At 50.1% G+C, this 15,000-nt stretch overlaps 1 protein-coding gene across 17 annotated transcripts in view; it reads right to left on the bottom strand.

The window, feature by feature from the left end:
- SCRIB (scribble planar cell polarity protein) overlaps positions 1 to 15,000 on the bottom strand; it is a 210,767-nt gene that overhangs the window by 182,611 nt on the left and 13,156 nt on the right. For all 17 annotated transcript variants that reach the window (XM_077493465.1, XM_077493471.1, XM_077493472.1 and 14 more), the window contains exons 2-3: positions 14,015 to 14,132; positions 9,380 to 9,458 (exon numbers count right to left, since the gene is read on the bottom strand). In XM_077493465.1, coding sequence (XP_077349591.1) covers positions 9,380 to 9,458; positions 14,015 to 14,132 — 197 coding nt within the window. The remainder of the gene's footprint in view (positions 1 to 9,379; positions 9,459 to 14,014; positions 14,133 to 15,000) is intronic.

The raw sequence follows: 15,000 nt of genomic DNA, 5'->3' as shown, positions 1-15,000 counted from the left end.
AATTCAAAGAAATGACAACCGGGATGAGTCTGGTCTCTCACTATTCTTCCTGCTCTACAAAGGCAACGAGTCTCATATATTTCTTCTAGAGAAACAAGTTCACACCCTACAATTATCTGAGCTGTTGGAACCACTCTCCTTACAGCATTTTTTATCTGCCTGCGTACAACTAGGATACCAAACTAGAATACAATATGTCAATGTACTCTCAATGGCAGAGCGATAAAAGGTAGGGCTGGGGAAAAAAAAATCGATTTGAATTTTGAATCGAGTTGAGAGGTCAAATCGATTCAAATTTTCAGCAAATTCTTTTTAGATTTTTTTTTTTTTTTTCACCAGGACCGGCGCTGACACCGCACCGGTCCTGAGGAGCTGCTGGGAGGAATTTTTAGGTGAAGCTGCGGCTTCTGCCTAGTTCGCGAGGCCGGACCCGGGGACTAGGCCGAAGCCGCGGCCTCACCTAAAAACTCCTGCCCGCAGCTCCTCGGGACCGGCGCGGTGTCCATAAAAAAAAAATAAAAAAAAAAAAACTTGATTCAAATCGTGAATCAAGTTTTTTGGGTTTTTTTTGAGAAAAATCGCCCGACTCTAATAGAAGGTCTCTATCACTTTCCTTCCCAAGCCATTTTTCCGAAGAAGTCACAAAAAGTATAAACTCTTTCTTAAAGCGGAGTTCCGCCGTTTTTTTGTTTTTTTTTTTAAAGTCAGCCGCTACAATTACTGCATCTACTGACTTTTAAAATAAGGACACTTACCTGTCTAGGGCACCAGCGATGTCGGCACCCGAAGCCAATCTTATCCCTTGGCTGTCAGGTGCTGATGCCACCATCCTCAGTAAGGGAATCAGGAAGGGAGTACTTCCTGGTTCCCTACTGCGCATGCGTGCCACTATCCAACTGGTCCCTGCTGTCTTCTGGGACCCCTATGTCTCCCAGAATACAGCGGGGGGGGTGGCATAGATAACCGCGAGTGGCTCTGGTATCTATGGATGGAAGTGGAAGCAAAATACCTGTATTTAGACAGATATCTGCTCCCCCCTCCCCCCTGAAAAGTGCCAAACGTGACACCTGAGGGGGGGGGGGGGGCGGAAAAGCGGATGTTCAATTTTTGGGTGGAACTCCGCTTTAATAATGGCTTTAATGTTGATTGTCCATGATAAGTTTTTAGAATTGTATGTTCCCATAGTGAGTAGCAGACACAGAGCGATTTGTAAGATGGAGGAGTCTGGCAGCAGCATTCATGATGGATTTTAGAGGCGATAGACTATGTAGAGGTAAGTCAATGAGTAGGGAGTTGCAGTAGTCGAGGCGAGTGAATTAAGAGCTTTTCTTGTGTGATTGGTCAGAAAGGGGCGTATTTTGGAGATGTTGGCGGAGGTTGAGGCGGCAATATTTGAACAGTGATAGGACATGGGGGTTAAAAGGAGAGTTCAGAGTCCAGGACTACACCTAGGACCTTGGCATGCGGGGGATGGGCTGATAGTTCTGCCATCAATTTTGACAGAGGGATCAGGGGAAGGTGCACATGGTGGAGGAAAAATTATAAGTTTGGTTTTGGATAGATTGAGTCTGAGGAAGTGGTGTGACATCCAGACTGATATATAACACCTTGTATCTCTAGTCCCTCAACAAAACAAGGCAAGGTCACATGTGGAAATAAGCTTCCCCCCCTGAGTATCTGGGCTAAGCCGTCCATTCAGAGGTCAATCAAATGACCACGCACTGGTAGAAATTTGGCATGCCCCCTGCTCAAACCGGCAGCATTTCAATCAGCCTATGGCCAACTTTACTCTTTGTGATGCGGTGAAGAGTCTGGCACTTTTGCGGCGTTACTACGCAGCTGCTGCTCCTCAGACTTGACCTGAGCCAGTTCAGGACTAGTTCACGCATTTTACACTAGCAACCAGCGGGTGGCAGCATTTTCCCCTATTCTGAGATTGGCGGTCGCAATGTCCAAGTTTGAAGAGTTCAGGGAGTGTCCCAACACACCACAATAGTGACCTCTCAGAGAACCACAACAAGGGAGGGGGTGTGACAGGAGCAAACTGCTTATAGCCAAACGGGGCAGCTTGTCTCGGGCACACTGCCCACATTGTATTGTGAGATGTGAATAGAGGGCAGCAGGGTAGACGGAGGATTATATCCTGAAATCTGAAGGGATGTTTAGCAATCTTGCAGTGACTATGCTGCTTTTTATTTGACAGTTTAAAGCCACTTCTAGAAGCCTGGGTTTCCTCCAGGAGGTCGGTAGGGGTTCCTTGAGCTGCGGCTATTCTTATATTTTTTTGTGCCTGCATAGTTTCAGGGACAATGCCACGTGGCTGGGCAGCTGCATGACGCTAATTATTTTCAGCGGCCTATAATTCCATTGGCCACCAACATAAGAGGCATTTGTCCCGTTGACTCCCAAATGAATTGGTTGAGTTCCTCAAGACTTGAAAAATGATTTTAATGGTTAATCTGGTGAAAAATGGTTGAGAAAAGCTGGTTTAAAGGGGACTGCCGCTTTAAACTCCATGCGGGAGCCATTGCTGAACTTCTGAAAAGATTAACCGTCTGATATAGCAAAGTCAGAACTACTACATACTAGTTATGGGTCAGTGACTATATAAAGCCCTTAGACCACCATGACAACCAATTTGAATTTTAAAAAGATGTTCTTTATCCACCTAAAGACTGGACTGTTTATCCCCTTCCTGCCTGGGCCAATTAGTCAAGCAACACAGTACTCACATGAATTTTACTTATTTTTTAGAAAGAGATAGTGCTTTCATTTAACCACTTTAGCACCAGGCGCTATCGCCCCCGTCCTGCCCAGGCCAATTTTCAGCTTTCAGTGCGGTTGCATTTTGAATGACAATTGCACAGTCATGCAGCACTGTACACAAACTACATTTTTATCATTTTTTCCCCCCCCACAAATAGAGCTTTCTTTTAGTGGTATTTAATTACCAATGCTTTTTTTTGCTAAATAAAACAAAAAAAGACATAAAATAAAAATAGAAAAGTTTCTTAATTTTTGTTATAAAATATTGTAAACAAATATGTTTTCTCCCTCACTGACAAGCACCGATGAGGTGGCAGTAATATGCAGTACCTATGATTGCCCATAAGTGCCGCCTATTAGTACTGCATATTAGTGCCACCTCATCAGTGCTTGTCAGTGAGGGAGAAAAACGTATTTGTTTACAATATTTTATAACAGAAATGAAGAAAAACTTTTCTATTTTTATTTCACGTCTTTATTTTTTTTGATAGGCCGCACTTATGAGGCACTGACTGGCACTCCAGGTGGGCTCTAGAAGGCATCCTTGATGGGTCTGCACTGATAAAGTGGAAGTAAACCAATCGATTTAAACAGTTAAAAAAAAAAGGCATGCCAGGAAAGCCAACTGCACATTGGCTGTGCTCTCAGCCAAACTATCAAACCATCCAATGGCTGGTGTCATAACGGATCACATGTGCAGCACCATAGCAGTTGAAGATTAAACAGAGACAAAGATGGCAGCTTCCTTGGCTGAAAACAATAGGGGAGTTTACTTTAAGTTTCACTTAATCAATGCTCTGATTATCAGCGCAGACCCAAGCCCCCTGCCCCCTGGAGAGCTGATAACTGCACTTCATAGTTACGATGTGACCAGCTGTGATTGGACATAGGCTCTTTAACATGTGATCAGCTATGTCATAGGCTCTTTACCAAAAGCAGAGATGCGGTGTGTCAGAGCGACAGAAGGCACTACCGATCTCCGCCCTGCGCGACCTCGTGGAAACACGAGCGGCTTATCCTGCTGGACGTCATGCGACGCCCAGTCCAGATAATAGAGGCGCCCTGTGGCCGTCATTCTGCATACGGCGGGCGAGCAGTGGTTAAAGTAGAAGCTCACCCTAGCACTAAAATATATAAATCTACAGGCATCCACAATAACCCCATCAAGAAAAAAAATCACTATACAAACCCTTTTATGCAGCTGCTCCAGGCCAGTCCTATGTGGAGCTGTCAGCAGAGGATTCGCTGTGTAGGTGGGTGCAGAGGAGGCAGCTAACAGAAGCCTCATAGTAACTATGGGTGATGTCGTCATTTCCCAGGCATTTCACAGCCGTTGTCGGCTGTCTCCTCTGGAGGAGCTTCCATCGCTGGAGACTGGACCGTTTGCAAAGTACAATGCCTTCTATATCTCCTAGAGGGGGACCAAAAACTGCTGGGATGGTTAGAAGTTTGGCAGCCAAACATCTAACCATCCCGGCAGTTTTTGGTCCCTCTAGGAGATATAGAAGGCATTGTACTTTGCAAACGGTCAGCATCCCCTGAGGAAGCCCGACATATGGGCAAAACATGTTGGGAAGTTTCATATGCTGCGTTGCTGAAATTGTAATCTACTGTACTAGCCATTGTGTATCTCTTCCTCTTTTTTTCCTGTATTTTAATGAATTCTTATTTTGCCTCTCAAAATAAAATAATTTTGTATACATCATATTTGATCATTTATTTTACACCCGTAAAGTCCCAACTCTTCTGCGTTTCTATTGCTACATTTCAAAAATCAGTGTATGTTAGTCTGTAGAAAAGTTACAGTCTACAAACTAAGGAATATATCTGATTGATCAATCCTGATGTACTGACAGCCTCTCTCATTTCTTGAGACCTAAGACCGTACACACGGTCAGAAAATCTGAAGTTAAATTTCATCCAATGAACAATCTGACGATTTTCTGTTAGTATGCTGCTTTTGACGGCAGATTACAAATTTTTGGCAGACAATAACTGGATGTGCAGGCTTGAAAATTTTTGTCTGATATGACCACAACGTCCGATTTTCTTTTCATTAGTACGATTTTCTAACAAAATAAAAAAAAATCTGAAGAGCAAGACTAGGCATTAGAGCTGCACGATTTTGGCGAAAATAAGAATCACCATTTTTTTACTTAGAAGATAGATCACGATTCTCTCACGATTCTCACGGCGCAACTTCATCTTTCACATTAAAACAAAAAAAAAAAAAAAATGTGCTAATTTTTTTATATATATTTAAGTGTATTTTTTCCCCCAAAAATTGAAAGACTGCTGGGCAAATACAGTGCGACATAAAATATTGCAGCAATTGCCATTTTATTCCCTAGGGTCCCATATATATTATATGTTTGGGGGGTTCCAAGTAATTTTCTAGCAAAAAATATTGATTTTAACTTAAGAAAGAAGTGTCAGAAAAAGATTTAGACTTTAAGTGGTTAAAGTGGTTGTAAACCCATGGGGGGGAAATAAATAAAAAAAAGCAACCTGCAAGGCAAAGGCATAATGAGCTAGTATGCATAGCATACTAGCTCATTATGAATAACTTACCTGAGAACGAAGCCCCCCGAAGCGGTCCTCCGTCTTCATGTCCGCCACTGCCATGGATCCCGGAGTGACTTCCGGGTCTCGCTGCTCCGGCGCTGTGATTCGCACGGGAGCCGACACTCGCGGCATATCGCCGCGATCAGCGGCCTGCCTAGTGCGCCGCTGTCTACGGCGCATGCGCTGTAGACAGCGATGGCTGTCTTTTTTGTAAATATCTCCTACACCGTATAGGTGTAGGAGATATTTCTTGGACCTACAGGTAAGCCTTAATCTAGGCTTACCTGTAGGTCGAAGTGCTTTGTAAGGGTTTACAACCACTTTAACCATTTCAATACAGGGCACTTAAACACCTTCCTGCCCAGACCAATTTTGAGCTTTCAGCGCTGTCGCACTTTGAATGACAATTGCGCGGTCATGCTACACTGTACCCAAATGAAATTTTTATCATTTTTTTCCCCACAAATAGAGCTTTCTTTTGGTGGTATTTGATCACCTCTACGATTTTTATTTTTTGCGCTACAAATAAAAAAGTACCGAAAATTTTGAAAAAAAAAATGGTTTTTTTTGTTTCAGTTTCAAAACTTTGTAAATAAGTATGTTTTCTCCTTCACTGATGGGCACTGATGGGGCTACACTGATGGGCACTGATAAGGTGGCACTGATGGGCACCGATGTGGCACCAATGAAGTGGCACTGATAGGCGGCACGGATGGGCGGCACGGATGGGCGACACGGATGGGCGACACGGATGGGCGACACGGATGGGCGACACGGATGGGCGACACGGATGGGCGACACGGATGGGCGACACGGATGGGCGACACGGATGGGCGACACGGATGGGCGACACGGATGGGCGACACGGATGGGCGACACGGATGGGCGACACGGATGGGCGACACGGATGGGCGACACGGATGGGCGACACGGATGGGCGACACGGATGGGCGACACGGATGGGCGACACGGATGGACACGGATGGGCGACACGGACGGACACTGATAGGTGGCACAAATTGGCACTGATAGCTGGCATGGATGGGCGGCACAGGTGGGCATAGATAGGCAGCACAGGTGGGCATAGATAGGCAGCACAGGTGGGCACTCATAGGCAGCACAGGTGGGCACTCATAGGCAGCACAGGTGGGCACTCATAGGCAGCACAGGTGGGCACTCATAGGCAGCACAGGTGGGCACTCATAGGCAGCACAGGTGGGCACTCATAGGCAGCACAGGTGGGCACTCATAGGCAGCACAGGTGGGCACTCATAGGCAGCACAGGTGGGCACTCATAGGCAGCACAGGTGGGCACTCATAGGCGGCATCGGTGTTATAGTAATGGATGCCAATCAGTGCCAAACAATAATGCATGCCAATCAGTGATGCCCATTGTGGCCACTGATTGGCATCCATTATGGGCACTGATTGGCACCCATTGTGCTGACTGGCACCCTGGTGGTCTAGGGAGGATTATGGATTGTTATTACCTTTTCCCTGGTGGTCCAGTGTGGGCATCCTCGGGGGGGCTGTGCTGATAATCGATCAGCACAGACCCCCCCTGTCAGAGGAGCAGCCGATCGGCTCTCCTCTACTCGCGTCTGACAGACGCGAGTGAGGGAAAGCCGATCACCGGCTCTTCCCATTTACACTGTGATCAGCCGTGATTGGACACGGCTGATCACATGGTAAAGAGTCTCCGTCGGAGACTCTTTACCGAGATCGTAGTTGCCGGGTGTCAGACTGACACCCCGCAACAACGATCGCCGCGATGCGCGCCCCCGGGGGCGCGCAGCGGCTTATTATCCTAATCACGTCATATGACGTCCGGTTAGGATAATGAAACCACTTTGCCGCCGTCAATTTGTAATAGGGCGGGCGGCAAGTGGTTAAAAGGTCCTGCATTTACACATGGTTGAAAGCTTGGCAGACTGCCCAGATTATTTGTTTACACGAGAAGTTCTATCCCTTTGATCCAAGAAGTAAGTTAGTTACAATATTTCAAGTTCTAAACTTGGCAGATTGCCAGGATGCTTTCTTTTGACAGCTGAGTAGATAATCTCTCCAATTGTTTATATGAAAGAATCGCCTACTCTCAGCGGAAGAGATTGTGTGTGTGTGTGTGTGTGTGTGTGTGGGGGGGGGGGGGGTGTGAATTGAGATTGCGTGCTTTTTTAACGATTAATTGTGCAGCTCTTACTAGGCATGCTCAGAAATGAAAGAACACATGCAAAACAAGTCAAGACATTACGTCACTTATGACATTGAATTTTGTCGTCAGAAAATGTTCTGATGGCGAGTACCCTCTTCCCTTTCGATTTGAGACTAGCACGCAACAAAAACAAATCTGATGAAAATTCGTCCAATAATATGACCGTGTGTACAAGGCTTTAAAATGCCAGCATAGTAAAAATACCCCCCAAATGACCCCTTTCTTTGGAAAGTAGACCATCTTAATTATTTAGTAAGAGGCATAGCAAGTTTTTTTGAAGTTGTAATTTTTTTGTAAATTTTTGGGAAAATAAAGAAATTCTACATTTTTTTTTTTTTTTGGTGTCATTTTAAAAAGTTCTTTCTTGCACACAACATGGCCATACTTACATTTACACCCCTAAACACATTCTTCTACTCCTCCTGAGTATGGGGATACCTCACGTGTAAGATTTTTTTTCACAGCCTAGCTATGTAGAGGGGCCCAAAATCCAAGGAGCACATTCAGGCCATCTGGGCATTGTGCATTTAATTTATTGACTACTTAGCACTTCTTTGGCGGCTCTGGAGGACCAGGACAGTGGAAACGCCCACAAAATTACCACATTTAGGAAAGCAAATTCCCCAAGGTATCTTTGGAAAAGCATAGCGAGTCTTTTAAAAAAAAAAGTTACATTTTTCCAAAGGTTTTTTTGAAAAATTAGGAAAGAAAAATGAAAATGTATTTTTTATTTTTTTTGATGTACAAAGCCTTAAAAGCAATTTACTGTTTTCTTAACCACTTGCCGACAGCCTCACGCCGATATACTTCGGCAGAAGGGCTCGTACAGGCAAACTAACGTACCTGGACGTGGCCCCCCCCCCATGGCAAGCTCCGTGAGTCGGGTTGCGAGTCCCGCAGACTCGATCGCCGCGAGGATACCAGCAATCGCCTCACGGAGAGGAAGAATGGGAAGATGCTAATGTAAAACAAGCATCTCCCCCCATTCTGCCTAGTAAAACTGTCACTGATCTCTGCTCCCTGCGATCGGGAGCAGAGATCAGTGACATGTCACACGTAGCCACGCCTCCCCACAGTTAGAAACACTCTCCAGGGCACACTTAACCCCTACACTGCCCCCTAGTGGTTAACCCCTTCACTGCCAGTGTCATTTACACAGGAATCAGTGCATTTGTATAGCACCGATTGCTGTATAAATGGCAATGGTCCCAAAAATGTGTCAAAATTGTCCGATGTGTCCGCCACAATGTCGCAGTCACGATAAAAATCACTGATCGCAGCCATTACTAGTAAAAAAAAAAATAAAAAAATTATAAAATTAATAATAATTCCGCTTATTGTGATTTTTTTTTTACCAAGAAATAAGTAGAAAAATACTTATCGGCCTAAACGGAGGAAAAAAAAAATATGTTTATATATTTTTGGGGATATCTATTATTGCAAAATGTAAAAAATGCCTTTTTGTTTTCAAAATTGCTGCTTTTTTTGTTGATAGCGCAAAAAATAAAAACCACAGAGGTGATCAAATAGCACCAAAAGAAAGCTCTATTTGTGGGGAAAAAAGGACATCAATTTGGTTCGGGAGCCACGTCGCACGACCGCGCAATTGTCAGTTAAAGCGACGCAGTGCCAAATCGCAAAAAGTGCTCTGGTCAGGAAGGGGGTTAATTCTTCCGGGGCTGAAGTGGTTAAAACAGTTCTATTCAAAATTCTCAGGGGGAAATGTGCAGAAAAACGAGACTTAGGGCAGACTATTAACACAACTTCATGAACTTTTACCTCTTCTAAATACCTGCATTATAACATACAGACACCAATTACACACACATTTATTACCTGGACAGGGGGTTTCCACTGAAATCTGCAAACTCTAATGACTTGCAGAACTTGATACTTTCTGGAATTTCAGGAATGTCTGGAAGAAAGAAATAGAAAGTAAGGAAAACATGACAGAGAAACTGGGGCTGAAAGGGAGACACAGCTACAGTAAGTGAGAGAGGCAAAGATGGAACTAGAGAGCGAGACAGCGAGGGGGCAGAGACGGCCAGAGCGAGCGCGCGAGACAGCGAGGGGGCAGAGACGGCCAGAGCGAGCGCGCGAGACAGCGAGGGGGCAGAGACGGCCAGAGCGAGCGCGCGAGACAGCGAGGGGGCAGAGACGGCCAGAGCGAGCGCGCGAGACAGCGAGGGGGCAGAGACGGCCAGAGCGAGCGCGCGAGACAGCGAGGGGGCAGAGACGGCCAGAGCGAGCGCGCGAGACAGCGAGGGGGCAGAGACGGCCAGAGCGAGCGCGCGAGACAGCGAGGGGGCAGAGACGGCCAGAGCGAGCGCGCGAGACAGCGAGGGGGCAGAGACGGCCAGAGCGAGCGCGCGAGACAGCGAGGGGGCAGAGACGGCCAGAGCGAGCGCGCGAGACAGCGAGGGGGCAGAGACGGCCAGAGCGAGCGCGCGAGACAGCGAGGGGGCAGAGACGGCCAGAGCGAGCGCGCGAGACAGCGAGGGGGCAGAGACGGCCAGAGCGAGCGCGCGAGACAGCGAGGGGGCAGAGACGGCCAGAGCGAGCGCGCGAGACAGCGAGGGGGCAGAGACGGCCAGAGCGAGCGCGCGAGACAGCGAGGGGGCAGAGACGGCCAGAGCGAGCGCGCGAGACAGCGAGGGGGCAGAGACGGCCAGAGCGAGCGCGCGAGACAGCGAGGGGGCAGAGACGGCCAGAGCGAGCGCGCGAGACAGCGAGGGGGCAGAGACGGCCAGAGCGAGCGCGCGAGACAGCGAGGGGGCAGAGACGGCCAGAGCGAGCGCGCGAGACAGCGAGGGGGCAGAGACGGCCAGAGCGAGCGCGCGAGACAGCGAGGGGGCAGAGACGGCCAGAGCGAGCGCGCGAGACAGCGAGGGGGCAGAGACGGCCAGAGCGAGCGCGCGAGACAGCGAGGGGGCAGAGACGGCCAGAGCGAGCGCGCGAGACAGCGAGGGGGCAGAGACGGCCAGAGCGAGCGCGCGAGACAGCGAGGGGGCAGAGACGGCCAGAGCGAGCGCGCGAGACAGCGAGAGGGCAGAGACGGCCAGAGCGAGCGCGCGAGACAGCGAGGGGGCAGAGACGGCCAGAGCGAGCGCGCGAGACAGCGAGGGGGCAGAGACGGCCAGAGCGAGCGCGCGAGACAGCGAGGGGGCAGAGACGGCCAGAGCGAGCGCGCGAGACAGCGAGGGGGCAGAGACGGCCAGAGCGAGCGCGCGAGACAGCGAGGGGGCAGAGACGGCCAGAGCGAGCGCGCGAGACAGCGAGGGGGCAGAGACGGCCAGAGCGAGCGCGCGAGACAGCGAGGGGGCAGAGACGGCCAGAGCGAGGGGGCAGAGACGGCCAGAGCGAGCGCGCGAGACAGCGAGGGGGCAGAGACGGCCAGAGCGAGCGCGCGAGACAGCGAGGGGGCAGAGACGGCCAGAGCGAGCGCGCGAGACAGCGAGGGGGCAGAGACGGCCAGAGCGAGCGCGCGAGACAGCGAGGGGGCAGAGACGGCCAGAGCGAGCGCGCGAGACAGCGAGGGGGCAGAGACGGCCAGAGCGAGCGCGCGAGACAGCGAGGGGGGCAGAGACGGCCAGAGACAGCGCGCGAGACAGCGAGGGGGCAGAGACGGCCAGAGACAGCGCGCGAGACAGCGAGGGGGCAGAGACGGCCAGAGCGAGCGCGCGAGACAGCGAGGGGGCAGAGACGGCCAGAGCGAGCGCGCGAGACAGCGAGGGGGCAGAGACGGCCAGAGCGAGCGCGCGAGACAGCGAGGGGGCAGAGACGGCCAGAGCGAGCGCGCGAGACAGCGAGGGGGCAGAGACGGCCAGAGCGAGCGCGCGAGACAGCGAGGGGGCAGAGACGGCCAGAGCGAGCGCGCGAGACAGCGAGGGGGCAGAGACGGCCAGAGCGAGCGCGCGAGACAGCGAGGGGGCAGAGACGGCCAGAGCGAGCGCGCGAGACAGCGAGGGGGCAGAGACGGCCAGAGCGAGCGCGCGAGACAGCGAGGGGGCAGAGACGGCCAGAGCGAGCGCGCGAGACAGCAAGGGGTCAGAGACGGCCAGAGCGAGCGCGCGAGACAGCAAGGGGGCAGAGACGGCCAGAGCGAGCGCGCGAGACAGCAAGGGGGCAGAGACGGCCAGAGCGAGCGCGCGAGACAGCAAGGGGGCAGAGACGGCCAGAGCGAGCGCGCGAGACAGCAAGGGGGCAGAGACGGCCAGAGCGAGCGCACGAGACAGCAAGGGGGCAGAGACGGCCAGAGCGAGCGCGCGAGACAGCAAGGGGGCAGAGACGGCCAGAGCGAGCGCGCGAGACAGCAAGGGGGCAGAGACGGCCAGAGCGAGCGCGCGAGACAGCAAGGGGGCAGAGACGGCCAGAGCGAGCGCGCGAGACAGCAAGGGGGCAGAGACGGCCAGAGCGAGCGCGCGAGACAGCAAGGGGGCAGAGACGGCCAGAGCGAGCGCGCGAGACAGCAAGGGGGCAGAGACGGCCAGAGCGAGCGCGCGAGACAGCAAGGGGGCAGAGACGGCCAGAGCGAGCGCGCGAGACAGCAAGGGGGCAGAGACGGCCAGAGCGAGCACACGAGACAGCAAGGGGGCAGAGACTGCCAATGTGAGCGTGACAGAGGGGCAGAGACAGCCGAAGCGAGCAATGAGAGGCATAGCCAGCCTGTGCATCAAGGAAGAAAGGGAATTAGAACATATCCTGCATAAGCAAAGCACATATATGTTTTAAGGCAAAAACACAAAACTTTCCAGTCAGGTGTCTGTACAATGCAATCATGTTCTCACAATCGGCTCTCCCCATATCCAGCATTACAAATGCCCCAATCTGCTTCCATATGAGAATTGGATCAATCAGGGGAGGAGAATTGCTCATCCCTGAACAGATCGCTCAAATAGTACATGTTGCAGCTCTCACCAATGGTGACCATATTGCCAACATCCTTTCCTGCGGTGCAAGGGAAAGGCTCAGCTCAGGCGACATGGATTTCCGTTAATTTTGTGTACTAATCAACACCTTGGACCTCAATCTCCACCAATAGGAACTAAGAAAAAGCCTCATTATAACAAGTCCCTAAAGTGACTGAAGTGGTTGTAAAGGCTAAAAAGGTGTTTTTTTACCCTGATGCATTCTCTGCATTAAAGGAGAAGACCAGCCTGAGCTCGTCTGGCTGGGCTTCTCCTCTGGGTCACAGGAGTGCAATTAGTTTTTCACTCCTGTGATTCCATTTCAGCAGAGAGCAGTCTGAAGTCCGCTCTGAGGTCACAGGAATCAGTGCAGGCACCGCGTCATCCCGACTCTGGGAGTCAGGATCCGCCAGGTGCCTGGACTGAAAGCAGTCTCAGCCTCTCAGCGAGCCGCTGAAACGGCCGCTCCTCACCCCTCCACAGCTCAAAGCTCTAGTGAGCGTGGAGGAGCAGGTATGAATCTGAAAAAAATAAAAACCCTCTACTTCTCTTTTAAGGTAAAAAAAACCCTTTCAGGTGTAATTCTCCACCCAACTCCCCCCCCCCCAAATATTTACCTGAGCCCGATCCAACACTGTGCCCAAGAGTAGTGTCTCTCTCCCTCCTGCTGCTGTCAATCAAATTCAACCACAAGGGAGTGGGGAATGGGGATGAGCGTTAATGGACACAAACCGTAAGACCCGTTTCACACTGGGGCGTTTATCAGGCGCTTTAGTGTTAAACAAAGCACCTGTGAAGCGCTTGAAAGAAGCCTCCTCTGCAATCCCAATGTGAAAGCCCAAGTGCTTTAAGAGGCCTTTCACAAGCTCAGCGCCCGAAAAACACTTGTAAAGTGCTGCTTAAACTAGCAGCATTTTACCAGTGTTTTTCGAGCGTTATTGGGGAGCTTTTAACCCCTGCTAGTGGCCAAATAAAGGGTTAAAAGCGCCCACAAAACGCTGCTGCCAATAGCGCTTTTCAAGCGTTTTGCAGGCGCTTCCCATTGATTTCAATGGGAAGGGGCGCTTTAGGAGCCGTGTATTCACCGCTCCAAAAGCGCTGCAAAGAAGCTGCTTGCAGGACTTTGACGCCCCGCCAGCGCAGCACCTCAGTGTGAAAGCACTCCGGCTTTTACATTGGGATTGCAGTTGCAACTTCTTTCAAGCGCTTTACAGACACTTTATTTTACCGCTAAAGCGCCTGAAAAATGCCCCAGTGTGAAAGGGGTCTAAGACTCCAGATTGAGCCTGTACAAGCACCTTCCCCCCCCCCCCCCCCCCAGGCTTTACTTGGAAGGCAGAAGCAGCCAGAATGCTGGTGGGGGACCCCAGAAGAGGGTCAGGGCTGCTCTGTGCAAAACCTCTTTACAGAGGAGGTAAGAGTCACAGGTTTGTTATTTTAAGAAGAAAAAAAAAAGATCCTTTACAATAACTTTAAAAAAAGGGAGCGAACGTCTGACTACTGCAATGTTTTTTTTTTGGGGACAGAGATCTTGATTATAAAGAAGGTCCAGGCACAGGCATACCATTGCGGGAGATATCGAACTCCACCAGCTGCATGAAGTTGGCCACCTCAGGCGGAAGACGCTGGATCTCATTGTCACCCAGGCCCAATTTCCGAAGATTCAGCAGGCGGAAGAAAGGCTGGAAAAGAAAGAAACATCTGATGAATAAATGAATATGATATACACAATACACAGACCTCAAGATCTATAATACTAAAACAGGACAGCAAACAAGGAGCTCAGGCCGGATATCTGAAGGAAAACTGCACCAGACTCTGTTGCACATTATTATAATTATTATAACTCTGACATCATTTATGACTCCCCGCCTGATACTGAGAAGGTCTCCCTTTTGCAGCCAAAACAGTACTAACCCATCCAGGCACGGACTCCACTAGACCTCTACTACTACTGAAGGTATGCTGTGGGTTCCCGGGACAAAGCCGTCAGTTGCAACCTTCTTGCCTCCTCTGTGTAATAGATTTGCACAGAGCAGGCCAGATCCTCCTCTTCTCGTGTCCCTCTTCGGCTATCCTGGCCCCTCCCTCCTGTCAAGTCCCCCCCCCCCCCCATCCAAAACACGCGCACACGCACGCCTACAAGGGAGGGTTAAATCCTTCGGCCTAGATTTTTTATTTTTTTTTGCCATCTGTGTCCCATAGCGGAGATTTCTTTTTACTTCCTGTCCCATAGCCAAACAGGAAGTGAATGTATGCAAAATAAGAGAATTCCTTGGGGATCACCAGAACTAGTCTTCCCCATTGGAAGATTTCCCCTCTATTACTTTTCTGGGGGCAACCAAAAATTTAATTTTTTTCGTTTACTTTCAATGATGATGGTAACCAGTAGAGATAAAAAAAAAGCAACACAGTGACTTCCAGCGCTAATAAGTCTTCCAAGGTGTGGAGTAACAGATGTCAGAAAAAAATGGTGGGGTGAAAGGTACATATGATAGCCCAAAACTGGGTGGATGGTGCATTCGTCAGATGGGGTAATCCGAAAGGGAC

Source organism: Lithobates pipiens, unplaced genomic scaffold, assembly GCF_037356315.1.
Source record: "Lithobates pipiens isolate NorthernLeopardFrog02 unplaced genomic scaffold, aLitPip1_a1.2 Scaffold_19, whole genome shotgun sequence".
NCBI lineage: Eukaryota > Metazoa > Chordata > Amphibia > Anura > Ranidae > Lithobates > Lithobates pipiens.
The sequence above is the reverse complement of the archived record's forward strand: the minus strand, read 5'-3'. Positions and strand labels throughout refer to the sequence as shown.